General features: G+C 30.5%; 2 protein-coding genes across 7 annotated transcripts in view; both read right to left on the bottom strand.

The window, feature by feature from the left end:
• The window catches only part of LOC148236782 (protein Wnt-5b-like), a 48,275-nt gene that overhangs the window by 6,826 nt on the left and 13,478 nt on the right, over window positions 1–27,971 (bottom strand). For all 6 annotated transcript variants that reach the window (XM_088182045.1, XM_088182040.1, XM_088182041.1 and 3 more), the window contains 4 exons: window positions 19,551–19,819; window positions 18,045–18,225; window positions 5,948–6,059; window positions 5,220–5,322 (listed from right to left, as the gene is read on the bottom strand). In XM_088182045.1, the coding sequence (XP_088038171.1) occupies window positions 5,220–5,322; window positions 5,948–6,059; window positions 18,045–18,225; window positions 19,551–19,819 (665 nt within the window). The remainder of the gene's footprint in view (window positions 1–5,219; window positions 5,323–5,947; window positions 6,060–18,044; window positions 18,226–19,550; window positions 19,820–27,971) is intronic.
• LOC148236784 (putative salivary secreted peptide) lies at window positions 20,460–20,998 on the bottom strand. Its single transcript, XM_088182210.1, has one exon. It carries the CDS (start codon window positions 20,951–20,953, stop codon window positions 20,513–20,515), a length of 441 nt encoding a protein of 146 aa, XP_088038336.1. The 5' UTR covers window positions 20,954–20,998; the 3' UTR covers window positions 20,460–20,512.

Raw genomic sequence — 27,971 nt, 5'->3', positions numbered from 1 at the left:
TCACGAGACCTCCTATTAAGTGGTATTATTCAAATGGAACTCGACTTTGCCGACCGTGCTCTTTATAATTAACGTCGCGTACCTGCTCCGATGACTTATGTTAATCGAAACGCAACACCTTCGGACAAAGCAATCGCGATTGCGAAACGTGCAAATAGTCACTAAAATATATTTTAATTAAAACGGGACTGGGATCTATTGTAAAAGCTGACTGTAGCTATAATTTATAAACATACTATATTTTAAACAGTTTAATTAATGATTTATTACAATAATTATTACTAATCAATAACTATTTTTAATTAAATGATATTTATAGGCGATTAATTAATTTTCTGCACTAATAAGCCGAGGAAAAAATTACAAACATATTCCAATACTCAAAAACTTAATATATTTTTATGCAATATTCGAACCCTTATTCAAAACTGTATTTTTATTTATTTTTGAGGGATAACCTTATAATTTCTGGCTTAGAATCAGGTATGTTTTTTTTTTAAATATTTTTTTTTCATTTAGAGTAATTTTATTAAATGACATATTTTTATGGCTTAATTCTAATTCCCTCTTTAAATGTCGTCCCTGACATGCTTTCTATAAATATGTCTCGAAATGACTTCAAAAACGGGTTAACTAAGTCCGTAAAGACATTTTAAAATAATGTGTGTCACACCACTATAACGCACATGCTCACACAGCATATCCCAAATCTAACTTTGAAGTTAAAAAGATGTGAAGAAAACATCTAACAAATTGTAACGGGTGAACTAATAACCTGACGGTTTCAATTAGGAATAAAGCGTTGAAATAAAAAAAATCATTACACTTACCTTTATGACATACTTTATATGACAAAATAAATGTATGTTATTTATAACAAAGAAAGTTTATGCGTATATAAACAAGTGGATTACTGTTTATTTAAACCAACAATTTTATTTTAATTAATAATTTAATTAAAACTACGCACGGTGCGCCTAAAATGTCACGCTATTACCAAATTTGGCGACAAAATCGCATTTGACTTGCACATCCGCGGAACGAATTTATATATTGATTTTCGATTAATGTTTTACTCTTTTCGACCTTATACGGACATAAGAGGTTTTGCCGCCCATATGCGCGCCGCCCTTTAATTATTATGCCATAATAAGGAAAAATTTCTTTGAATAATAAAAAAATACGTGTAAAACACGCCTGCATTGTCCTTTTATATAAAAATAAAAACGTATGGCTTAATTATAAGCGTGGGTTCGTCGGGCGTAATTTTTACTTTAACTGTCAAGGCATAATATATTTCACGTCTTGTGATCCCATTGTTCTGAGCGCAATGTGTATCCGTTTTGTCACTTGAAATTACTATGTTTTATTTTTTACTCTTTCTTATAATTACATGCTGACATAAGAATTGTAAATAGAAGAAATCTACTATTATTTTATAATATTTTTATCTAGAAGCAGTCATTTTGTATTATTTTTCATATGATTATGAATTTACTATTAATAAACAATGTTTTAATCAACTTAAACTGAACGAGCTCCTTAGAGGTCTAAACTAATTTTAATGAAAAAAATATATTTCATTCTGACATAACAGCGAAAAGTATTTGGTGTTTTGTAATTATTTCAGAATACTTCTCATGTTATTGCCATCTTGAAGCGAAGTTTAAATCGTTTTCATTTGAACAACGACGACATATATGGCTTGATTAATATAGGTCCTTTTACGCATATATATGAAAAAGGAATATAAATCACTTCGTTCTTAAAAATCAATGGGTAATATGCGTTGACTTAAACTTTCACTCAACTTTCTCCTTAGATATAGATTTCTATCGTTTCTAGGAGATCAGATTTAATAATTATTTTATAATTATAATTTCAATCGATCATTACAGATTAAGTTTTTCTAGATTTTCCTAATCTCACAGGTGAATTTAAGCCGTACATATTTAAAAAATCTCTATTATTGAGTTAATACAACTCATCCGCGTTTTATATATTTCAGGAATAGCAGAGCTAAATGAGAGCATTGCACAAAAAGGATTAGCTTATAATGAAATAAGCTGTTTTAAATAAGCATTCTGGTTTCTCGGTGTTTTTCATTTCTACAGAATTGAAAAATTCTCATTTTATCGAGAATTCTCGATAAAAAATATATTATTTGTAATTGATATATTATAAAATACATGTAATATAAATTATTTTTTATAAAATTGTTTAAAATATTTAAAAGAGATGACTATTATATCGATAGTATATACGTGTCTGCGAGGTAAATAATTGGCGTATAAATAACAGGCGCGTACGGTGAAATACATTCCCTTTTGTTCGCTCGCGTGTTAAGTTAAGAGAGTGAGTGAGAGATAAGGGCGTGCGGAACGTATGTAACACTCACTCTCGTCACTTAACACGCGAGCGAGCAAAAAGGAATGCATCTCACCGTACGTGCCTGATAAATAGACGTTTTGACTAAATTTTTAATACTTGAGTAGAGAGAGTTTTTATGTTCACTTCCCAATTTTCTCGAGAAAATTTGCTAAATTAAAAAATATATGTAATATATATATATATATATATATATATATATATATATATATATATATATATATATATATATATATATATATATATATATATATATATATATATATATATATATATATATATATATATATATATATATATATATATATATATATATATATATATATATATATACATATATATATATATATATATATATATATTTATATATATATATATATATATATATATATAAATATAATATATATATATATATATATATATATATATATATATATATATATATATATATATATATATATATATATATATACATATATATATATATATATATATATATATATATTTTTATATATATATATATAAATATATATATATATATATATATATATATATATATATATATATATATATATATATATATATATATATATATATATATATATATATATATATATATATATATATATATATATATATATATATATATAGTATGTATTTATAATAATACATTATATTATTGTTGAACAGAGAACTGGATGATTGTTGAAGAGAAACAAGTCTAATAAGATGATGATTTATTAAAATATAGTGGACGCGAATAATCGAAGGACCAGAACTGATCTACTTCGATTGATTATAGAGAGTCGAGTTGAAAAATAATTTCTAGCTGGTTATTTATACCCGAATCATAGAGAAAATTGTCAAGATCAGCTGTTGCTACTTTACATTTTTCATATTTCGAACAAGAGGAAAAAATAATCATCTTTAGATTATTGAAAAAACGATATTTAAATTCACCGAAAACCCCCATACATTTTTGCAATATGCTGAATCCCACGCGGAGCGGCTTATTCTTATCTGATTATTATTGTAGTTCTAAGATTACCAAAGGAATGATGAGGCCGATTTGAATAATTGAGAAAATCGTAAGCAATTTTTTTCATAAAAAAACATTCGACCTAAAAGCTTGTATATTTTCAAACAATTGGCACGGACACATCCTTTTTACACAGCGGTTGTAAAACATTTAAAAATATTTGTACAGCTTCAATTATTATCAAAAAAAGGTTCTATAAACATTTTCTAGATACAACAAATTTCACGAGAATTGAGAATTCTCGAAATTCTTAAGAAGAAAAACTAGCTTTATACGAGAATGATTCGTGCTTTTATTACTTGTTGACAATATTTCTGGATTAAGCAGATATTTGTTGTACAGATTGCTTTTTTTCAGAACTTTCCTCGAACACATTATTCACAAAACAGCTCAACTAAAGACATGTAAAAGTTACAGAAGAAAGGTAGTAACTAAAATGGGATATCAACAAGATGTCTTTAGCGAGACTGACCTATAAAAGAGTTACAAAATAAGTTTATGTATTGTGTATCATAATTAGCCAAAAGTTATCTGAACTGATATAGTCATTTTGTAGATGTTTTCATGTTAAAACATATGTTATGTAAACAGAATGGTGAATTTCCCATATCTCAAAAACTAGTTCTGAGAGAGAAAATCTGATGCCAATTTTGAATTCAGCAAAACAGTATTAGTATTTAAGCTTAAAAATCTAATAGTTTATTATAAACACTATTATGTAATTAAAGCTTAAGATTTCTAGCATGTTTTGGTGCATTTCCTTAAATACTAAAACCACAGACTACACTGTAGTAACGAAAAATAAATAAAAAACATAAGCAATATTCAGTTATAAAAAGAACAATTGGCAGCCCTGTATATGATATGTTACAAGATTACTTATCATCGTGATCTAATATCATTTTAAAACCATCCTCACATCTTCATCAATGCCCCGCGGCGGTGCCTCCTTTATGTTTCTCACACCTCCATCAGGTGTGGCGTTCCTCCGCTAGTAATTTGCTTTCAAACAATAGAACACAATAAAAAATACACACGAGCAATACTCGTGTTGTATATCCCAAAGAACGAAACCGAGCCGAATGTCCTTTGTGTTGTTTCTGAGAAGATTTATTTAATACGTTCGATGAATTATTGCTTTTTGATGCTAAAGTTGGGAAAGCGACGATCCCATACATTACTAAATATTATTATGATGACCTGACACAATGAGAAGTGACATCAGATTTATTCTTTGAGAAAATTATTTCTTATTTTGCATAATTGTCCTGTGTTTCAAAGCTATTGTTCTTCGAGGGAAAGATAATTACATATCCTGATATGTCCCGCTATAATAAAATTACTGTTCAAGTATTTTATCACAACTCTAGCGTATCTCACGTTTTGTTACTAGTTATCTTTAAATTATTTTATAGAGAAGATTTATATGTCACATGACTATACTAGTCATGGAAAAATAAATATGAATTTTGTATTGAAATGGCGAAAAGAAGAATTGTTGAGCCTTCACAGCCGCATTACATTGCAGTTTTAGAGGATCTAATTTCTCAACAGAATAATGTAACTGCCGTTAGTTTTAAATGTACTACTTGAATTTAATAACATTTCTAAATAAATTTTCCCTTATTCTTTGTGCATTATATTGCCTATTGAATAAATTTAACGTGCTAAAGTTTAGTTTATCAGTCAAATGAGAATATGTAATGAGATTAAAAGTAAGTGTATTTAAAATAATTATTTGCACGCTATTTAGGCGTTAAAAAAATTATTACGTTTTAATGCATCTACTTACCAATTTCTCTTAGAGATCCGAGTTGTTGCCAGCAAGTCACGAGACTGCACGATCCGGAAACGCCATGACACTTGCACGTAACGCGAGACTTCTTGATCACCGCCTAAAACATTGAATATGAATAAATATTTCTTTTAAATCGCATTTCGAGCGTTGCTGAGTATTATATGTGCATTGGTGAAATTCAAGCACTCGACAGTGTTTGTTCAGTGCTTGATCCCATGACCCATTGAATGCCGCGCGACGAAAAAGCACTCGAAAAATTTACAGGTGTTATTTTATTTATCATTTCCCCATAGATCTTCCGAGACACTTTGATCGACGAAAGTGCGGTCAAAATAACAAGATGTTTATCGCGAGATCATCGCAAGAAATCACTCGACGGGTGAAAGCTACAATATAAAAGGTCTGCGTTTTCTCAGTACCGGTCAGATTGACGGATTTCACGGAAGGAGAGTAAGCAACGAGACGATGATCTATGGTCAGACCGCGCAAAATGAACATATTTTAATTAGAGCCTTTATGTCGTTCATTAAACGGAATGTGCCCTCCTGCAGGTGCAACGGCGTTTCAAGCCGCAGAACTTACATTAAGGACTAGAAGTCCGCTTAATCAACCATGAGCCGACTTAATTAGTAAACTTCGAAGATTACCACATAGAATAATGTGCCTTTGTCTGGAAATGCATGCACATTGATTCAAAACACTTAAACATGTTTATAACTCACCCTTCTGCCGGCTTCGTTGTTATGCCTGTTCATCAGCGCTCTCGAGAAACGTTTACTTCCTTTTTTAGTTTTGATATCACGTTCGCGGCTGTCGACAAAGTCTTGAGTAAATCTGTAGGAAATAACAGTAATTACTGTATGATTAAATAGCATTGCACACGATTAAGATTTAATGCAAATAAATACGTGATTTAAGAGACACATTTTTACTAAATTTACATACATATATAGGAAGGATGTTCTTCAAAAAAAGTAGACAAATATAACCAGTATTTTAGAAGTGTTCGTTAATAGCAATTTTATTATATATCTCAATTTATTTTCCTAATAGTGAGATTATTGTGTCTTTCAGACGATATTAAAATGATGTCTATAACTTTTCATCATATTGAACAAATTGATGCCCACAACGTTTAAATCAGTGGTGGGCAAAAGCCAACCTGCGACGATTTCGACCAATTTATTCGCGCAAATAAATTTAAATAAAAATTTTATCTTCAACCTTGCTAAGTGAAAACATATAATATTTTACATACTAAAAATATTTTAAAGTTGTTCGAATGAAGAGCTGTTGCATACGTGCATAATTGTGACTTAAGCCGCATGAGAACAAATGGTTCTTTTAGATTTCATTATAGCGATATGTATAAAAGCCAATCGTCAGCCATTTCATAACAAGTATATATTTAAAGTGGATTTCCGTATTTAATTAGAGAATTATTTTTAGAAATGAACCCATCAAAAAAGAGAAACGTTGATTTAGTGTCGTAATTTTCAAAATGTGAGGAAAGAAAAATAATTTATGTTTGGAATGAAAAAAGAATGTAACTGTTTTTTAAAGAGTATAATTTAAGGAGACACTTTTAATAGAAACATCAGAAAAAAATACAAAAAATTGTCAATCAAATTTACAGAAACAACACCACTTAGAATCTTAATTCAACGGATCCTGACAATGCTAAGGCTAGTTATTTTATTTCACATAAAAATTGAATGTCAATAAATCATTATCAGAGAGTGAATTTATTGAACACATTATAAAACAATTACAAGACAAATCAATGATATTACACAAAATAATGAAGATTTAGCGAGCTTACGAGCAATTAAAGATACTACTACGGGCGAAGTTAATAAATGTCTTACTAAATTACATATGGATTTAAAAAATAATATCAATATAAAAATATGGCTGCACAAATGTGAAAAGAATCAGCGATCAAGTCAAATCAATCGAACCAAATAAAAAAATATATTTTTGCATGACATAATTCACCAGGAGGTTTTATGTAAAAAAGTTTTAGAATTAAATCATGTAGTAAAAGTTGTGACTGCTATTGTGAACATTATTAAAAGACAATCATCGCCAATTTCTATCATTTTTATATGATAACGAATCTGAACATCCATACATTCCATATTTTTGATTTGAAGATTTGAAGAAATCGAAAATTATTTATTTTTGGTTAGTTCAGCATTTTTATTTGACATATAAAAAGCTACCAAAAATTTAATTGGAAATAATGTAATTGCAATGCGATTTTTTTTAAATAAATTTAAAACAATGCTAATTTTAGACTTTTATGTGATTAAAAAAGATTTATAGAATTTATAAATCAAACAATATAAAAATATGGTTGGTTTGACATACCAGTGCGAAAATTTTTTTGTAATGAATTATAACAAATCAAGATATTGCTCTCAGATCTTTAATGAAAATTTACATTAAATTCTTCGCATTTCAACCAGCGACTTACATCCTAATTTCAAAGAAATGATGATGAGAACAGTGCTTTCATTCATCTTATTAAGGTAAATTGTTTGTATTATATATTTTTTTAAGTATATAATACAAAAAAGTATAGATTACAAATCTGGTCAACATGACTTGATAGGTTTCCCTAATGCACCATGACAGTCTTAATACAAAAACTTGTATATACATATACTATACATCACTCTTGTATGCTACTCAAATATACACTCTTGATTTGATGTATAGTATAAAATTTACAAACACACACGAAATAGTAAATCAAATCAATAAATATTTTTTTATATAATTGTGGCACACATTTAAGAGAAATATGTGCTATCCCAAATAAAATATTACAGTTTAACGTAGCTATTGCTGAATACATCCTTGTGTTTGGCAAGCTCGTTGAGAATATGGATGACTCGTATTAAGGGTGCATTATTAAGCGCTTATGTCGTGGCGGCGTAAGATATAAGAATAAGGTTTAAAATCGCGACACTCTAGGTCAATTGTCGACACCACCCCCTAGAGACTGTAAAAACTGCTTCATTAAATTTAAGCTACGACGATAATGCAATGAATTGTATTCCAAAATTTCTAAGCAAAAATGTACTAGGATACAAGTACAGAAACGACCCGTAATTGTAGAGATATCTGCAAAATTTTCTTTGAATCCTCTTTAACAACAAAAAGAACTTTGCCTAACTGGGATTCAAGAAACGATGAATTTTTGAGTGAAGAATTGAAAACGTATCAAAGAGGAGCAAGGAGGTTAAGATGCGATTTGAGCTTTCCAATAGCATACGTCATGTCAAAAACATACATAAATTAGAAGGCGGTTCTTCAGAAAGAAGACAAATATAAACTTGATTGATTTCAAAGCAAATTAATTTTAAACTATATATTTGCGAAACAATCATCTAACTTTTCCTCAGAGTGCTAGAGTGAAACGTAGAGCATTCAATATAATAAACACTTCAATTAAACACCACAAACATTAAACTACAAACTTGAGATATTGTTTTATTTTGCTATTTTCAAGTTGTCTATTTAGTTTTTTGCTAGAAATTTTACACTTTGAGCCATTAATATAAAACAATGCCCGATTTAGACTTTTAGAAAAAACTTTTTATGAAATGTGAAACATGTCCATGATGCCACGATATATTATATTTAAAAATATATTTATATTTATTTGTAAATCTACGTGGATTTATAATATAAAATGACTAATTTTCAATACGATGAACAGATTCTGGCCGCGTAGCGAAAATGCTTTTTCGAACGTAGTGGAATATCACATTTCGGTTAATATTGCTCCTGGTAGGAAAATTTATTTGCGACACCTCTTCCTATGTTTTGAATATAAATGCATCAAATGTCCATGTGTCTTAACTATTAACTCAATGGCGAAATTTATATGAACCACCGATGATAACACAGTTCAATGCCATAAGGGTGAAATTCTTCATTTTAGTTTAACCCGATAAAATCACTGAAAATAATTTCAAAAACCTATGTATAGTTAAAATATATTTATATCTTTATTATGAAGTATGCATATATCTCTAAAAATCTGTATGTGGCATTCATTTTCAAAATTTATCCAAAGGGCTTTGAGCCATTCTTGCGTTTCAAAACGGCGTCTAGAATTCAGACAGAGATAGGGCTACATAGCAACGCTATTTAGGCGCCGCCCTCAAGTATTGATTATGTGCCTTCTACCCCGGAGAATGCGCAATGGACATTTTACCACAAGAACATGCGCAGTGATATTCTATATGCGCCTCTGCGATGGGTGTTGAATAAATCCATTTTTGAGCGAATTGCTTAACGGACTTGATACCTTTTAGAAACGCTCTTTGTATGGAAAACGTGACATGTCTTCGATGTGAATATCTCCTGGTAGCGTCGGCATGTTTGAAACTCATAAGAATATAAATTTTTATAAATAGCGTCACGAAATATGTAATTTTTGACATTTTTAATATATTTTTAGTGCTAATTTTTGCATGGTACGAAACAAAGTTAAAAATCATATTTTTGGTAATGCGCTGTCTTGAAGTATAAAGATATTTATATATTATCAAACTTTGGGTGTGTCTTTAAAATGTTTCGATTCGGCTCAGTTTTGTTACGTCAATATTTCGTGCGGTACCCATACTGCGTGACTTTTCCTTCAAAATTAAAATTTTTTATCGATTTTTTTTAACCATTAATATACCTAAACATTCACACTACCAATTAAATACAATCAATTGCGGAATTTACGTTTTAGAGGTAAATATTCTGTTGCTATAAAATCAAGAGCCAATATTATATATTTTGTATACATTTTCAGATAAATAACCCGTAGCTGACTATAAAATTGCAGTATTAATTTTATTATTTTATTAGTAAGATAAAAATTAAAACAATCTTTAAGTTAAAAATCTGACGTTCTAGATTTTTTTTCGGATTTGAATTTACCTCTGAAGCATGTATTAAGATCAGGTATTGTTATGCAAGTTACAAAAAAAATGAAAAATGTTATTTATCTGAGTAATATTGCTGAACTAAGCACTAATTCAAAACACCCAGATGCAATACAAATTTAAAAACACTAGTATCCATATGGAATTTGAACGCAGGTCTTTCGGGTAATATTCACCGACCTACACCACTGATATTATCATTTATTTAAAAAACTTATTATAAAATAAGGTCTTTAATAACCAAAATACTTATAAAAGTACATTTCGAAACGCCAGATCTTTTAGATTGTACACCACCGAAATAAGTATTAGCTGAAAAAAATATAATACAATTTTGTTTTGAAGTGCAGATAATCTTTAGTTAAACTTGTGATATGGACTTTAGTTATAAGTATATAACTTAATTAAATATAATTGATAAAATATCATTTTTGCCCTTGTGGCATTCGAATGTACCGTTAATCCGGTTTAGGTAAACCTCCCAATCCGTTATGCTCCCTTAGTGTTTTTCAGTGGATTTGAGCAATCTTAACTGAGCTTAGCGCTAAAGCCTTATCCTAGCCGACCTTAGCTACATGTGAAAGCTGTCGAAAGTGAGGAAAACCGCCGACAGAGCGCTACATAAAAAAATATTTCGCTCAAGCAAAAAAAAATATAACCGAGCAGGTTTGACCTAGACACATCGTGTGAGTTTTTATCATCTCGATTCGCAGTAATAATTATTAAAAATACAACAAAATTATATAAACAAAACGGCAGATTTGTACTAAACCCGCGAGATTCCAGCCACCTCTTCACGACTATGGCGTCCCAATGGAAAAATGGCTGGAATGCGGGAATTCTCTCCCGATGCGCTACAAGCGCGGCGTCCCGGCGTGTGTGGCTCGCGAGAATTTCTGGAATTGTTCGAATTCCGCCACCTACCAGCTCGGCGTGCGGCCCCGGTGCGGAAAATTCATCAATACAACGTTTCACATCAAATTTTCGAGCTTTTCACGGAAAAGCTCCCGCGAGCGAGACTTGTTCTCTCTTATGCGCTATCGTCTATGCGCGGTCAAAAATCGGAGTAGATCATCTCATATTGAAACGGGTAAAAGATGATTCTCGGAAAAATCTCATTTCAATACTAGACGTAAAATAGACAGATAAGCAGATCGTGACATTAAGGTTTTAAAATAACATCATAAACTATGTGTAAGATTAATTTTGTAGACACTTCTCCTAAATGCATATTATGTTATGTATCTAGATCGATTTATCACAAAGTGAATAAGAGTATTGTATAAATCGTTTACCGTTTAGCATTAATAAATGTCATGTTATAACTTTTTCTAGAAAGTTAGATCCTGCAAGATTTCCCTATGGTCTCGTAAGAATTCTTCTCGGAAGGGAAATATATATAGCCATTTATGTTGTCTTGATAATCATGACTTGAATTTCTACAACAATGTATTTATACTTCGAATCCTATATGACATTGATTTTTTTGTAGTATTACATTTTTATGTTATTTATGTGGGTTTTAAGGACACATATTAATATAAAACTTGTTTTTAACAAAGATCATAATAATATCTCGTTTTATAACAGCTCAAAAACGGTTTGTATAATAAATTAAAATATTATAAACATTAAAAATAATGTTTCAGAATGCGAAAACGGCCGTAGTTTTAATCATATTGCCATAATTCTTGTTCTGAAAATATATATTGTGAATATCTCGGTTAAGTTCTCTGTTAAAAAAATACAGTAGAGGTTAAAAAAGTTTATAATATAAACTAAAATATTATTTTTTACATTTTTGTTATCATTAATGTGAGCAAAGACGAAGTTTGAGAATACTATATTTGCCGCAATTTTAATTATATCAACATGAAAGTTATTTTAAAAATATATATTTTTAATATCTAGCTAAGTTTATTAGCTAGATGTTCAAAGGTCGACTAATCAAATAATCTAGAGCTTTCCAGAAACTCACTAAATTTATCTGTATAAATAGCACTACAAATAGCAGATGCATATGTGTAACTCTATAATAGATAGATCTGCATTGTTCTAAATTTACGAAGAGAATTAAAAAAATATTTACGTAAACACGTACATTCAAAATAGCACAAAGATAAAATCAATATTTGTAATTTTTATTTATAGCAAATTTTGCTTTATAAATATTTGCATTGTATCCTTTAAAGCTTGAAAAAGCTCGATTCTTAAATAAAATTTCTGTAAATGTTTTTAAGTATGTCTAGTACTTATTTTGTCTTTTAAATGAACCGTATGAAAAATTTTTTTTTCTTATAACACGAATTTAATCAATTTAATTGTATAATTAATATCGAACTTTTTAATTAAAAAAGAGTTTATTTTATATATAATGTAAATTCATTCTCCACCGATTCATAATATCCTGGGAAATGGGATCAACAGCGTTCGCAGTAGTAACCTTCGCGTTATTTTATCTCCATTGCATTTCTGTTTTCCCGATCAAAAAAACGAATAATTTTTATAAATATTTTCTTAAATTTTCCGATTTTTTTTGTGGACAGAATTAATAAATAAAATAAACAGAAACTCGCGGTGGTGGGAACGTATGCGAAGCATTCGTATTGGGAAATTTTCGCCACCCTCGCAATCGCATGCTGCCCTAGTGGAATAAGCTCACGATAGCGGAACTTTCCAACTGCACGGAAAGCTCTCTCATTCTAGCCGAGTACTTATAAGGGGTGAATAACATTTTTACGACTTTGACGATCAATAGAAGCGAAGGGCGATGACCTTTATTTTTTTACGTTATATAAGATACATAAATAATCATAATTTCATCGAATGAATGAAATAATCAGATACTTAATATGCGATCGATATTTAGAGTTTAGTTGAGAGCCCCTGATAAGCGCGCAACAGTCCTATTCACCAAAAAACGCGAGCACAACTTCTACGCCAAAATCATGCAACCCTAATGTAAAAATCTCAAATATGCGACATTTCAAGGAAAAAGATACGATTTTTTAACTTTTATTTATTTTCTGTTTGTTTGTGTTATTTTGTTGTTATTGCATTTTGTTATTTATGGCGTCTGAGCGCAAAAGCAAACAGAGGGGAGTGGTTTTCTCCCGCTCTCGGAAAGAGAGAAGTTTCCAATGGATAGAGCGAGAAAAACGCGCAGCCGCACGTCCTCGTCCTTCTGATATCCTAATATGAAAAGCCCGAAATATGCAGAAAAATCCATGTTTTTGTGAAAACTGTCATAACGGAAAAGCTGAAAAGGGAAACTCGCGTGTTTCTTCACGAAGGCGCGCAACGAAACTAGGCTGTCTGTACAATTTGCTGCATATCATGTTTATGACTGTGACGTCAAACGCCACCGAGTGGTTCTGAAAATATACCATTTAATTATTTTTAGTATAAAAATAAAACTCATCTTTCTTTGAAAATATTTTATAATTATTTCTAAAGTAACATGGGCGTTACAACCATCTGTACAATTTATTATAATTTAAAGGCCATTTTAGCGCTCACTTCGAACAATTAAAAACATGTCTCGAAAATAAGGCCCCACATTTATTTTCTCATCCATAGAAAAAAATATCTTTTGATTAAACAAAATAGTTTATGGACCACCTAATAGCACATCCGTGTCATGACGTTAATCGCCCATAAGTACAGATGAAAAACTACTCTTAATTTGGAAAAGACGCGCGCTAGACAATACATAATAATTTTGTTTTTTTACCTTTCGGTTAATAAACGCCCTCCGGCGTTTATTAACCGAAAGGTAAACATAAACATCGGACATAACATCGGTAAACATAAACATCGGACCGTTTTTATTTTAAATCTTGAACACATTTTGTGAATGTGTTCAAGAAGTGATATAATTTGCTCGCAAGCATCCTCATCTTAGATTCGCCACAGCTGTTTCGAACCCGCATTATAAAAGATTTTAACTAAACTATGACTTTTTAAACTTTTTAGTAGATGCAATTTTGATATGAGATAGCGTACTTATATAATACATATTCATGTCGATATAATTAAAACTACATAACACTTATTAAAAACCGTTAAATCTCACGAAAATGACAGATTTTTTTATGTTTATTTCATTTCAATTTTTAATATAAAACGTTTTCATCCGCTTTCCATTTTTTTTTCTACTGTGCTTGTTTTAATAACTGCTATTTTAAAACATGATGGCAGATCAGAATAAAAAATATACTATGTATATACGATACAAACATTTTTAGAATAAGTTTCATGATGGTTTGATCAAAACTATGGCAGTTATCATGGCATTACATTTTATTATCTCATATACACATATACATGTAAATAAAATAAAATAATATATATAGAGGTTTGATGATATTCAACACTACATTAAATTTTTCCTTCTGCAATTTTCACGAAATCTTCTTAATAAGTACGTAGTTCTATAGAATTTCTTTTCAATCAATAAATGATGCAATTGTTGTATTATTATTTTTAAATAAAATACTTATTTTCATAAGTATATATAAACTTCACCATCACCCTATTCCGATAAGGTTTTCCATGACCTACGTCAAGCGCTACGTCGACGGAGGGTGCGAGTTTTCCGATACCACTCACTCTTGCTGCGGCTCTGCTACAATTTCATGCCGTGGAAAACGACTTTGAGCTTTCCCGTGAACGGGCATAACGTGAAAATCGTGTTTTTCATGAAAATTCTATACGGAAAACTCGCACATTCCTTTTATGTTACCCCAATCGGATTCGCTTCTTTCGCTGAAAATTCCAAAACCCGCCAGAGTTACTTCATCCGTCGCCTGTTTTTTCATCCGCAGGTTGCGTGTACATACTACGTATAAGAAACGTGTTTTTTCAGGGTGCCTGAAATTTTTCAGAGGGTTCGATTCAGCGGCTTTTGTTTTGCAGAGGAACGACGTAGGCAATAAAAGGACAATCGGGGGTGCGTTTCTTAGCGGGCGTGGAAAATTTTCAGCCTTTTTACTGAAATGTAAAATTGAAGCCCTTTCCTAGCGTGAAAAACCACCCGGGCAGCACGAGAATCGAGGGGTGGCTCGCCCCTGGAGAACGCACGCACGGAAAATTCACGTAGGCCTTTTAACGCTCACCAAACCGCTTACGACTCGTAGCGCCCTGGTAATTGTTTCACCTCTGACCTGTTTTTTTATTATTTTGTTTTTACATGGCCCTATTTCTATTCGATGGGAAGCAATAAAAAAAACAAACGCAAAACATGAATCGAAACGAAGTAAATAACAAAAAGGAGACGACAAAATGTGGGGAATATATATTTTTTTAGTTCGAGCCTACGCCGATAGATAGCTCTGTATTAATATATTTTCAGCCTAAAAAAATTTCTTTGATTAACTATTCCTATAACTCACGTGTATAAAAAACAATGATGTTTGTATTCCTATTTATTTAATTGTTTCCTAATTATTCTTTCTAAAAAAAGTAAGTTCTTTTATATCTCATTGTATTATATAATCCCTGCGATTTAAAAATATATTTAAAAAAATCACTACTTGTCAAAATTAATAATATTTTTTATTGTAACATTATACTTGATTCAGAAATCACAGTAAATAGAGCGCTATCTCTACCGTCAATATTCATAAGTAAGAAAGTTATGCATATATGTATAGGTAATTATTTCTTCTCGAGAATTACTTATTAAGAAAAGAGCTAAATCGAAAATTCGCATTACTTAAAAAAATACTGATTTATTGAAAATTTTTATAGTAACTTTTTTTGTTAAGAATTAAATTTGCATCAATACTTTTTAATGTTTTACAACCTCTGCATAACAAAAAAGGTGGATTTGTGCTAGATTTTTGAAAATATGTATGCTTTTTTATAAGCTTTAGAGGTCGAAACAAATGTTTAAAATTTTCTTAACTACAATAAGAACTATAGTAATAATTAGATAAAATTGCAAAAATGTATGGGGGCTTTTCACAGATTTATGCCATAAGATTTGCCTGTCAGCGAACTTAAATCTCGTTTTAATATTGTTGCAAAAATTATCCGACATATATTTATCTGAAAATTAGTCGTTTTTGGTGTTGCTATATAGTATATTTCTAGTCCAGGGCAAAAGCAATAAAATCTTGCATTCACAGTGAAAACGCTCGATTACAAAGCGTTTATATTTCGACTTTTTATATCAATATTATGATTGAGAATTGAATAAAGTACATATAAATCGAATTTTGCCTAATAGGAGAACGCATAAAACAATTTTACCTTCTCAGAAGTAAAAAATCCACGTTAAAACCAATAAAAGCGTACCGTCTCAGTGGGAACGAACCAAGCGTTCCCACTGAGACGGCGCCGACACGATTTTATTGCTTTTGACGTGAATTTTTGCCTTCTGAGAAGTGATTATTAGAAGTGATGATTATAGTGAATTATTTTTGCGCTCTCTTATTGACCAAAATTCGGTTTGAATATACTTTGATCCTCCTCTTATATTACAAGTGCATAGTACTATCGGTAAGGATAGCTATCATATTTTTAAAACATAGTGTAATGTCGAAGGGCAAACTATGGAGAAACATGCGAGATCAAATCACACATAATGTTGTCTTCTATTATATTTTAGTATTAAAGTAGCATCAAAGAGGGTAATATTCGATTATCTTTTTACCCGTCTCTCACATTCTTAAACACTTAGTTTCACTCCCCTAGCATCTCAGAGCAGAATAATAATAAATTCACTATCTAGTTTATTATAAAAAATATTGTTTTTTAATGACAATCGTTGAAGGAATGATATCGATTTCGATTAACATGCTAAAATTATGTAATGTATTTCCTTCGTATTTTCACCTTAAATTATTGCAAGAAGTATGAAATGTATTTTTTTAATTGAATGAAATAAAAAGGAACAAACATTTGTACATAAATAACCTCCAATGTAACATTTATAAATTGGATAAGGCCGGATATTTGATTATAAGAAAAGAGAAAAATTTATTGCGGCAATAAGGGTTAACTCGTAATTTTTATTACAACTGAAATGGTACATTTATACGTGTAATTATTTAACATGACATCGAACGCACAATGGCCCCCGGTTTTGGCGATTGATAAAGGGCCATTCGTCGCATACCCTAATTTGTAATAGCAAACGTGGCCTTTTAACAAAGCTCCATAGAATAGGCAGTCACTCATAAATGCGTTATCCACGCATCAACAACATTTAATAGAATTCTATGGGAATATCGCGGCATGGGGGTAGCGGAACTAAAGACGCACCAGAATCGGACCCAGGCATTGTGGCAATAAAAATATTAAATTGTAGCTGCAAAATTTTTAGTTACATATTCAAAAATAACTTGGCAAAAAGGAGAAACTAGATACCGTGACTTCAAATAAGAAATTGTTTATACACATATATGATTTACACCCCTCGTATATTTAACAGAATTCAACTAATTATGCGCGAGATAATATTTATCATCACGGAGGGGATAGCCGTATCAAAAAAATGTAAGGGAAGGCCGGTTTTATGCTGTATAATAGCTCAAACGAAGGGAATCGATCTTGATAATGAAACGTCCCTTTTTAACGATTGCATAAAGATAGGATGCATTATACAACATGGGGGGGATCGCTTATTAAAATGATAACGCAGAAACCTGAATGAGCTCAACTTGCATCTCTAATCATAACAGCGATTGGTCAAATAAATTGTTTTGGGGAGCGAATGGTTTATGGTTTGAATGGTCCTGACAGGACATGCGTACTCGAGAAGTGAAATTGGAAATATGTACACACTTGACTTAATTTCATGTAACGTTTTATGGTTTATAGTAGAGACGTGTAGGTATGTGTGTATATGGTGTAGACTTACTTGTAGCCGTATTCTAAGTTGTCTCCGCAGCCCCCCCACAGCCAATCTCGATGAAGATCTCTAGGACGAGGCGCTTTCGAGCACCCGCAAGAAGACAGGCGACCATCTCGGCAAGATCTTGCAATCCACAAGGACGCTCCAGCTGCCAGCATCGCATGGGTGAAAGCAGATTCGCGACTTCCTACATCACAATTAAAAACTATATTATTTTATACATATGTATTATTTATGGTAATGATGCTTATAATAACAAAAGTAGGGATTATATAAACACGTAGCATTGGTTATTATTTTATTATAAAATATTTTTTCTTTATGTGAGATTATATATTAAATCTGGTAATGTAACACAAATGCTGTTTTTTGTTGGCGACATAATATATTGTAGTATCTGCATCAGATATATCAGTTTTTGTGGTGCTTTTACTATAATTAGATAACATGGATAATTATTATAGATAAAAAATGTCTTTTTATCTATTATATATTAATTATCCATTTACTAATAGTTGACTGACAGTCGCGAATCGAATAAACGTGGCATTCTTTATATTTGTCGAAAGTCACTCTTATATCCGCTGTAAATTTGTTTTGGACATTTCGGAAATACATCCCTGATCAATAAGTATAGTTCACACAGCATTATGTATATTTTATAAAATTAAAAAAATAACGATTATTCAAGTCTCTCTTCATTTAAATCCAGCTATGACGGTATTTAACTCAGAGGATCAGCAAGCAATCAAACATATTGGATGCTCCGCGGAATGTCACAAACTTTCTTATTCACAAAGATTTGAAAATTAAATTTCAATGCGGAAATACAAGGAAAAACAAGAAAAACATCGCAACAAATTGGCTAAAAAAATGATCATGAAAATATCGACTGGAAGATTAAAGAGAAAATATTTGATTTATGCTTGTCCGTGTCCTGATGAATCGCTGATGAATTTACCCATGTCAGATTTAGTAATAGAAGTTTTGCTGAATGTCAGGATGAAAAGACAGATAACAAAAAAAAATATATAATAGTCTTAAATTATTTTTTATGCATACATAAAAGGTACATATATAATTAAGTAATAAATCAACATGGTTTTTCATTTTAATTAAATTTAATGTAAAACATATTATCTAATCAATGCAACGCATTTCTTTGATAAATGCTTTTATTATTTTAGCATAAAAATCAGTATAAAAAATAATTAGTCTGTTTTCATGGATTATTAAATTTCAAACTTGTGCAAAAAAATTGGGCGTAGATCCGATTTTTTTAGGAACTTTTTTTGCTGATTATATTTACATAATTGAATTTGTTTTTAATTATTATTTAAATTAATATTAACCATTAAAATCATTTTTAATAAAAAGTATAAATTAGTTCGATCCAGGTGTATGAGTCAACTGGATCTAATTTGTTGAGCACATCTGTTGCACGCGTCGAAGCTCATAAATATGCCATTGACGCATAATAAATGTTTTATTATTTATAAAAAAATTGCATACCCAACTTAGTCACGGGTCCGAAAACGGTCGTGTCGTTTGTGATGCTGCAATTCCAGCGACGATGGCGGAACTGATGTTGGCATTCAGCGATAGCGTCTTTAGCACCGCTCGCTAATGCTGGCATGTGGTCTTTGTAGAGGAGACAAATGCGTCTTTGTCCCGCTGAAAGTCCTGGGATTGTAGAACAGGCGCTCTTAGATGCCACGGCTACTCCGTTCTGATCGAGAGGCTGCGAAGTCCACGTCTCGAAGCCATGCATTCCCATATAACTGCAAACGACAACCATATATTATAATAAATAAGATTTGGGAACGATAACAGGTTTTGTACAATAGTTTATCATATCTCGTCCTTCATATCTGCGGAATAACATAAGTACATTAAGACACGAAGGCTTGCTAACACATTGAATTTTTATGGTCAATGATAATTTGCAGAAATATCACTAAAAATGACTTGCCTTGATATTTTCATACTCTTAAGAAAGGTAATCGATACTGCTGCGGTCAATCAGTCTTGTTACAGAAAATACTATTTTAGATTATATACATAGATGTGGGTGAATCGCTTTCAGTACGTCATGCATTAAATATATCAACTTCCATTTTAGAGCCTTGACTTAATGTCTAATATATTTTTACCTCTGTTATCACAGCAACATTTTTCTTAAAAATTATTATCAAAGATGACTATAGGAGCGTTATTATAGTATCTTCGTATGTGTTACTAGATATAGTCAGCAAGTACACTAAAAAGGCGATGCATCTACTTTACAGAAGAAATTAGCATAGACTAGCTTTTTTCACTTTCACTATTGAGGTACTGTTTAAGAGCAAACAAGATTTTTAATGTTAATTAAACTAAAAAACAGATTTTTTTGTAATGAGGTTTAGTAAATAAAACAATATATTATAATATTATCTAAATATTTTTATTTAAAATTCATATGTATACATAATGATTTAATAATAGTTTCCCCAAACTTCAACGATGAAATTGAGTCCGTATCCCCTCTGTGATTTGAGATTAAGGGTCATATTCTTATATCCGACTCCTCCGTTCTTCAGCGTAGCGAAACCACCTTTGCCGTTGATCATCTGGTCATAAGCCATGATCGCCGAAATAGTGAAAAAGGATCGTGTGTTGTTCCCCGGATAGCTGATGTTGACGGATTGAGTCCTGAACCAACCCGAAGACCTCGTTACAATCTCCCTCATCAGTTGAAAATCACCGGGACGAACCGCGCCCAAGACAAAATGGTGAGAGCCGTTAGCAGCGCGATTCACATTAGCACCAGGAGAGCCATTCGCCACCATCGGTGGTCCAAACGAATCAACAAAAGACCATTGACAAAGAACGGCCACCAGCAGAGCAGCGAAAAAAATCCTAACTTTCAGAGCCATCTTGACTGCGCTCTGAATACTGAAATACTGAAACTCCTCAAAGCGAGCGCAATTTAAGTGCATAGTTTTTTTATCAGACCATTAAATTATGTTTACTTTACAGTCTAGATTTGATATCGGTATCAGTATCGTAACGCTACTTTATTTATTCAACAAATATATTTTTTCAATGGAATTATACATTTTAAAGTAATATTTAACGCCTTTGTTAAAATATATATTTTTTGTAACGTTTTAGTGAATCAGCGTTGAATCACTACTCTACGGAGCATGTAATTCCTGTATTAAAACCTTGTTTGGATTGCTTTAAAATATTTATACGAAAGTAACACTAGAAGTCTCCTCGGACGAGATCGTAAATATTTACTAAGATATGCGCATTTCTAAGATAATATTTTCAATTAAGATTATTTGAAGGATATCACGTGTTTTTATTATTACCTATGTACATAGTATGTGTATATATAATCTAAAAATGTTAAATAAATTATTCGAAATGGATCAGTAGCTAAATCGTTCTTTGTTAAAAACAATTTTTTCTTTAAATTTGAAGGAAAAATCGGAAAATTAAAAAATTCGTTTCAGTCGATTGTGTTTTGTATTACCCACGTATTTTGTATCATCGTTAAAAGTATTCAATTTAACTCCTATGCTTTACAAATTTTATTGTTAATTTAATTCAATTTAGTTTGGATTCATAGCATTAAATTTCAATAATACAACATTTATAAAATCCATTATCATTTTCATTAATTATTAATTACACATGGAGTTACAATACGACTAATGTTTTAAAACATTTCCTGACATTGGCTGAAAGAATCAGGTTGATTTGTATATATTTTTTTAGTAAATATATCTTACAATTTTTGATATTTATATTTTTTTAATGAAGCTATGATTTTTTTCTTATTCTCCATTACGCATCAGGTTGGTTTACGACCTAAGCTAAAATATTCACAAGGAAATCGGAGTAAAACTACGGCAGTTATACTTTATTACCCATAAAAAATTTTACACCATCATATTTTGGTAAAAACATAACGATTTAAAAAGTGGTTTATATTGAACCATTAAGAAACGTTAAGAAATATAAACTTTGCAACTTAATATTTAATCGTTATTAATAATTAAATATGACATTTATAATCAAAATCATATATTGTGTATTTATTTATGTTTGAGTTAAGTGCTCAAAACAATTATTTCTTATTGTATTTTCTTACTTTGTGTATATTATATACATTTATGTAAAATGATCTTTATTTAAAGTTTTACTTTAGGATATTTGATATTAATACAAAATAGTTAGAACCGGCAACTTTCACAGATGACATAGTGCGAATTTTGATTAGGTATGACAGCACAGAAGTCTGGAGATAAACATCATTTACACTTTAATCGTCAGATTTAGCCCAGCAAAGCCGTCACCTTAAATCGCTTAGAAATGACTTAAGGTTTCAATGGTACAAATCCACCACGTATAAAAAACTAAATGTAAATTTATTGCACAAATTTATAGGGTCGGAATATCAAGTATTGTAACGAAAGTATAAGCTATAATTTTAACTTGAATTAATATTAGACAAATATACAAAATAAAATCTCCCAAGTTGTGTGGTTTACTTTGAGGCTCATCCATAAAATCAAAAACGCCAGATTAAATTTCTTAAACCATCTCTAGCATTGTCTGACATCTTAGATGTATCAATAAATTACATAAATATTTTTTGTAAAAACTGATGCGTTCCTTTTCATATGAAATTCATACAATACGCATCTCCGTATATATTGTTTTAAATTACAAATTTTCCATATTATTTAAAGGCATTTTTTGTCATTAAACAACACGACACAAATACTAGTTTAAGTGTCCGAAATTATTTTTTCAAAAACTATATACTGAAAAAACAATATCACATCTAGGTACCAATAATATTTAACTGTAAATAAATTAAGCGGAGTTGGTATGAAATGTATAGGAATGAATGGATATTAAAGCCGATCAAAAATTAAGACGACTCTTATAACAAACTACATACAATTGTTAAGGAATATTGTTGCTTGATTGACGTTTGAAAAATAAATAAATAGTAGCAAGGTATGATCTTTCACTACATCTTTTATAAGCACATTTATATAAGAAAGTCCTAAGGCAAGAGCATATTAACTGACGTTTATATAGAGATAAGTTATTATATATACACTGGACTAAATATCATGTGCTCATTAACAACGCTATAAAAATTAAAACCAGTGAATAAAAGACATCCTAACTGCACTTCTATTTAAGCCAAATATGTTTTTATGAAATGTAAAAATGTAATCTACAATATATTAAATCGTAATGTCATAAAAATCCATTTTCAAAGAATACTGATAGCACTGATATTAAATTATTAATTTCACATGTAATTACCTGTTTATGTATGAAGTTGATTATAATTTATTATTTAAAAACTTTTTCACGTGATTCAGGAAGCATTTTTTTTTTATCAAGTCATGAATACACTTATAGCAAATATTGCCTCGACTCTGCGTCATCTCGCCTTATCTAAGGTTTCTCAATGTTTACACGTGTATAAGAAACGATATCAAATATATTAATTGCACGTAAGTTTGCAATGTTGCGAAACGTGCATCTTCTAAGAATGTGCAGATAATTATAATGTACAAAATCAATACGTCCATATATCTATGTTGTGTCTCAACACCGTTGGACTAGCAGAGCGCAGAGGTAAAAGTCGTGTTGAGTCGTGTAAATTAAATCGAGATAAAGGTTAATTACCGACTCCTTGCTGCCAACTGGGTCAAATAATTACAATTAACAGGAAAGGGTCACGTATAGAAGAATTATGGCCAGTTCGACAAACGAAGAATCTCACATTCGTATCTGCCTTCGACAGAGCGAACGGTGCAAGTCTACACCCTCTAATCGAGGAATTTTTAGGGATGACCCAAAAAATAAATAAAAAAAAACAAAGGGTCTAACTGAATGAGTTTTATCTACTCTATTATGGTTCTTTGTCGATAAAAACTGTGGTGATGATGCCGGCGCCGTATCCAATTAAAAACCAATATAAACCTGCTAGAGTAAGTCAGTAAAATTGTTATGGATATATAATACACACTTAATTCAATATTAGACTTATCGCATGTGTCAGAATGTCCGGAAGTCGAGAAAAAAATATGTAATCGATCAAAGTGTATAACATAATAGATATTCGATACATTCTTAAGATTATCGGTAAATCGGACCGTTAATATCCATTTAAATTGACAACCGGAGTCGATTTCATTAGGCAGTTGGTTGTAAAAAAAATAACTGATTTTTTTACACCCGCTTTATTATAATTATTTAATTGCCGTACACTTAAAAAAAATTGCGATGTTAGCAACCATTAATTAAAGTCATCGAAGCAACACTTTAGGTGAGCTCGCACGTATTCCAGAGGTGTGCAACTCAGGGCTGTGAGTTTAATGCATATTTAAAAATCCACTTTTAATTTTTTTAAATAATTTTTTTTTTAAATACTTATAATTAATTAATACTTAATTTATATCAATATTTTTTTATATAGTACATAGGGATTGCAATAATATCATGATTTTCAATACCGGTATTATCGACGGAAAAAAAGTTAAATTTAAGTTATAAGCGTTCATGTAAATATTATAAAATAAAAATTTGGATGTAAATACTGCATTAACGCATATGCTTAGAGAAGCATATTCCGTTGACTATTTAGGTAAACATATATCTGAATGATGATACAAATGTTTAAATATTAAAAATAATTTAGTGTATGCAATATCTGCTTTTATTTTTACTTCGCCAGCCATCCCTATCATAAATAAATAGACCGACATGCTGCGGAAGCGCTGTTTTGTGTGTTACATAACAGAAGTACAAGAAACTGCTAGGTTCCGTTATAATTGTCTGAGATAAAGCAAATGTAATCCTTTATGTTAACATATCGAGCATTAAGTTAAAAAAAATTGCACCTAAATATCGGTCCGTGGGATTTTTGCATAGGTAAGGTGGTCCGATATTTCGGCATTCTGGACTAAAAGGGATAACATTATTTTACTTTGATATCCCACCCCGATAAAACTGATATTTTATTCTCCTCTTCTGCTTTCAAGCAATATGTACATCGGCATTTTGGTAGTTCTAAGTCATAGACATATTTTCAAGAAATAAAATCAACGCTTTTAAAAAAAGTGTGTTTTTTTTTGATACTACTGGTATTTCATTTTTTAATATCGATAGTATCGAAAGTCGATTTTTGCCTTAATTCCGGTATTACTGGTATTGCACTACTTATACATGAAAAACTTTGTTGTTTCAGTAAATAATGAACACTTGATACATCGTAAAATTTTAGCTGAAGTTCCTCAGGGAAGTTTGCTCGGGTTGTTTATCTTTATCTTGTATATAAGCGCTGACAATTCAGTTTTTTAAAAACTGTTTTAAGTCTTAAACCAATCGCGAATAAATTGCAATAATCTTTTGGCAACTCAAATACATATTTAAAGAGGTGGAAAATTAAAATAAACCAGAATAAAACAAAGTAAATTATATTTATAAAACGTAGGCAAACTTTAAACAAACAGGGCAGTAACGTAGAGTGAAAATGTAGCGTTAAAAACCCAGGCTTACACCTGAACAAAAAGCTTAAATTTAATAAACATATCTAAAAGGCTTGCTGCCATTGCGACAATTAAACCGATGTTTAATAGAAAGAGCGCGCTTATCTTAACCATAAATACTACTTTTTTTTAATTTAATGTCATATGCAATACACATTTTTCATTAATCCAAAAAAAATTATAATAGCTTTCAATTAGCAATAATTAAAAAAATCATTTTTATAACAGAAAAATCTATAAAAATATTTCGCGTAATCACACTAACTCACTTATCTCATGTTTCGGAGATTGCGATTAAAACAACTTAAAATTTAAATATAAGCAGAAAATGCAAAAGCAAAGCTTCAGCTAAATGTAATTAGCATTAAATTCACTGTATTTTTATATTTTATTTTACTTAAGTTGTAAATGTTTTTTTTCAAAACATCAATTTTATATTTCATCGTGGCTCTTAATTTTGTAGCAGATTAATATAAAACTATCGAAAATTCCAAATATTATTACCGAAAAAATAACATTAACTTATTTCATATTATAAGTGAATATTTTCTTGACATTAAAATATCCAATATATTATAATTTAGGAACAATTAATATATAAAAATAAGGATAAGACTATATGGCAATAGTATTCAAATGATTTTTTTTATATAACACTAATTATGCAAATACAGTGCAGGAATCAAAAGTGTTACTGACTTGATATAATCATCAGTGTTTAATATTGGCAATCAAAAAACCTGATTCAGAAATGGTTAACCTTGAACGCTCCACTATACATTGTATATCAGATAAGTATGAAAAAATAATACACAACTTGCATTCTAGATCTTTAGTTAAATTTAAAAGTAGAATACCCAACATATAACAAATACATATATAGAATAAATTATAATGAACTAATTAAGATTTTTACCATATATAAAATTAAGTAAAAAACTAAACCAAAATACAATTATAGTTTCATCCCCCTGATTCACCTGCGAGAGCGAGCGTGATACCTCGACCGATTGTGTTTTATTTTATTTATATTTTTTACCATACAAAATTATACGTACATAATAAGAAGACGGACCAATCTCTGTCCGTGGCATTTCTGAATCGCAACTCTAAGCTTTTACCGAGGCAAGATAATGTTATTAAATTGCTACTAACAAACTCTTCGCCTTCGCGTCGCTCATTATTAACACTGTAGTGAGATTATACAATCGACATAAAAGTGCCTAATCGAAACGCCTTGTTACTGCGATTTTACGCTTTAATACGAACGGTCATCCCACTATTCAGTCGACGACCTGCCGAACGATTTCATTATAAATAATTCAGATAATCCCGTTTGGCAGAACGGTTCGTTTTATGTTACCATTTTTTAAACTTCGGTTTTGTCAAGTGTTGTCAGTATGAGCTGAATTTCATATAAGTTGCGGATAGTTTATTAAATAATAGACATACACAGGCCTGCCGAGAAGGGGGAGAGAGGGGACAAATTCCCGAGGTCCTTGAGGGGTCCAACTCTGGAAAAATCATACCAATAATATATTTATAAAAAAGGTGAAAATCGACCTCAAATAATGAATCTGAACTAATCTATAGTTCTTTGAGATGTACCTATGCATATACTCATGTATTTCAGGTATAAGTTTTATAGCCCTTTTTATACATATTATACAATAAATAAATGTAGCGGAACATTGCCTTCAAAAGAAGCCACTTTCTAGGTAGTACATTCACAATACACATTATTATTCAAAGAGACAGATTGTAGTTTTTTGACGCGGCTCTGTTTGTGTTAAAATTTGTTTTCAAATTATTGTTGACTTTATTGCTTTTTGCACGTTTAAAAATATAGGAAATATTCAATAAATGCAAATTAGTAGTAGTAAATTTAGGTATTCGATCTGAAAATTCAGATTGAATACCTAAGGAAGAAGCAAAGAAATAACGAAAAATCAACAACAGCACCAGCTGAATTATATTAATTTGCATTATCGGTAATTTGCCAACTAGATTTAATGCAGCAAAATAAATAGATAACACATTCAGTTTCATGTGCTTATTCCTAAAAGAAAATCTAGAGTCTCGAATCCATCCCGAAATATTTTTTTAAATATGTAATTTCAGTAAAATCATATCGGAATAGATTTTTACTAGTAGATATATATTTTTACCAGTGAACATATAAATTATCTGGCAGGTGCTAGTAAAATTATATGATTTCAACTTTTCTATTGTATATGTAGTAATATATATATTTACATAATTATCATTATTTATTTACATTCAATATATAAATGTTACAACGAATGTGTATTTTTGGTAAAGTTATATTTTCATCAGTTAACTCCGAATACATTTTCCCTAGGCA

The sequence above is a fragment of the Plectrocnemia conspersa genome, unplaced genomic scaffold (assembly GCF_051122295.1).
Source record: "Plectrocnemia conspersa isolate PC_06_02 unplaced genomic scaffold, ASM5112229v1 ptg000003l, whole genome shotgun sequence".
Taxonomy (NCBI): domain Eukaryota; kingdom Metazoa; phylum Arthropoda; class Insecta; order Trichoptera; family Polycentropodidae; genus Plectrocnemia; species Plectrocnemia conspersa.
This window is presented reverse-complemented; position numbering and strand designations above follow the sequence as displayed.

Excerpts from the sequence above, each read along its gene's own strand:
- LOC148236784 (XM_088182210.1), bottom strand. The coding sequence starts at position 20,953 with ATGGCTCTGAAAGTTAGGATTTTTTTCGCTGCTCTGCTGGTGGCCGTT.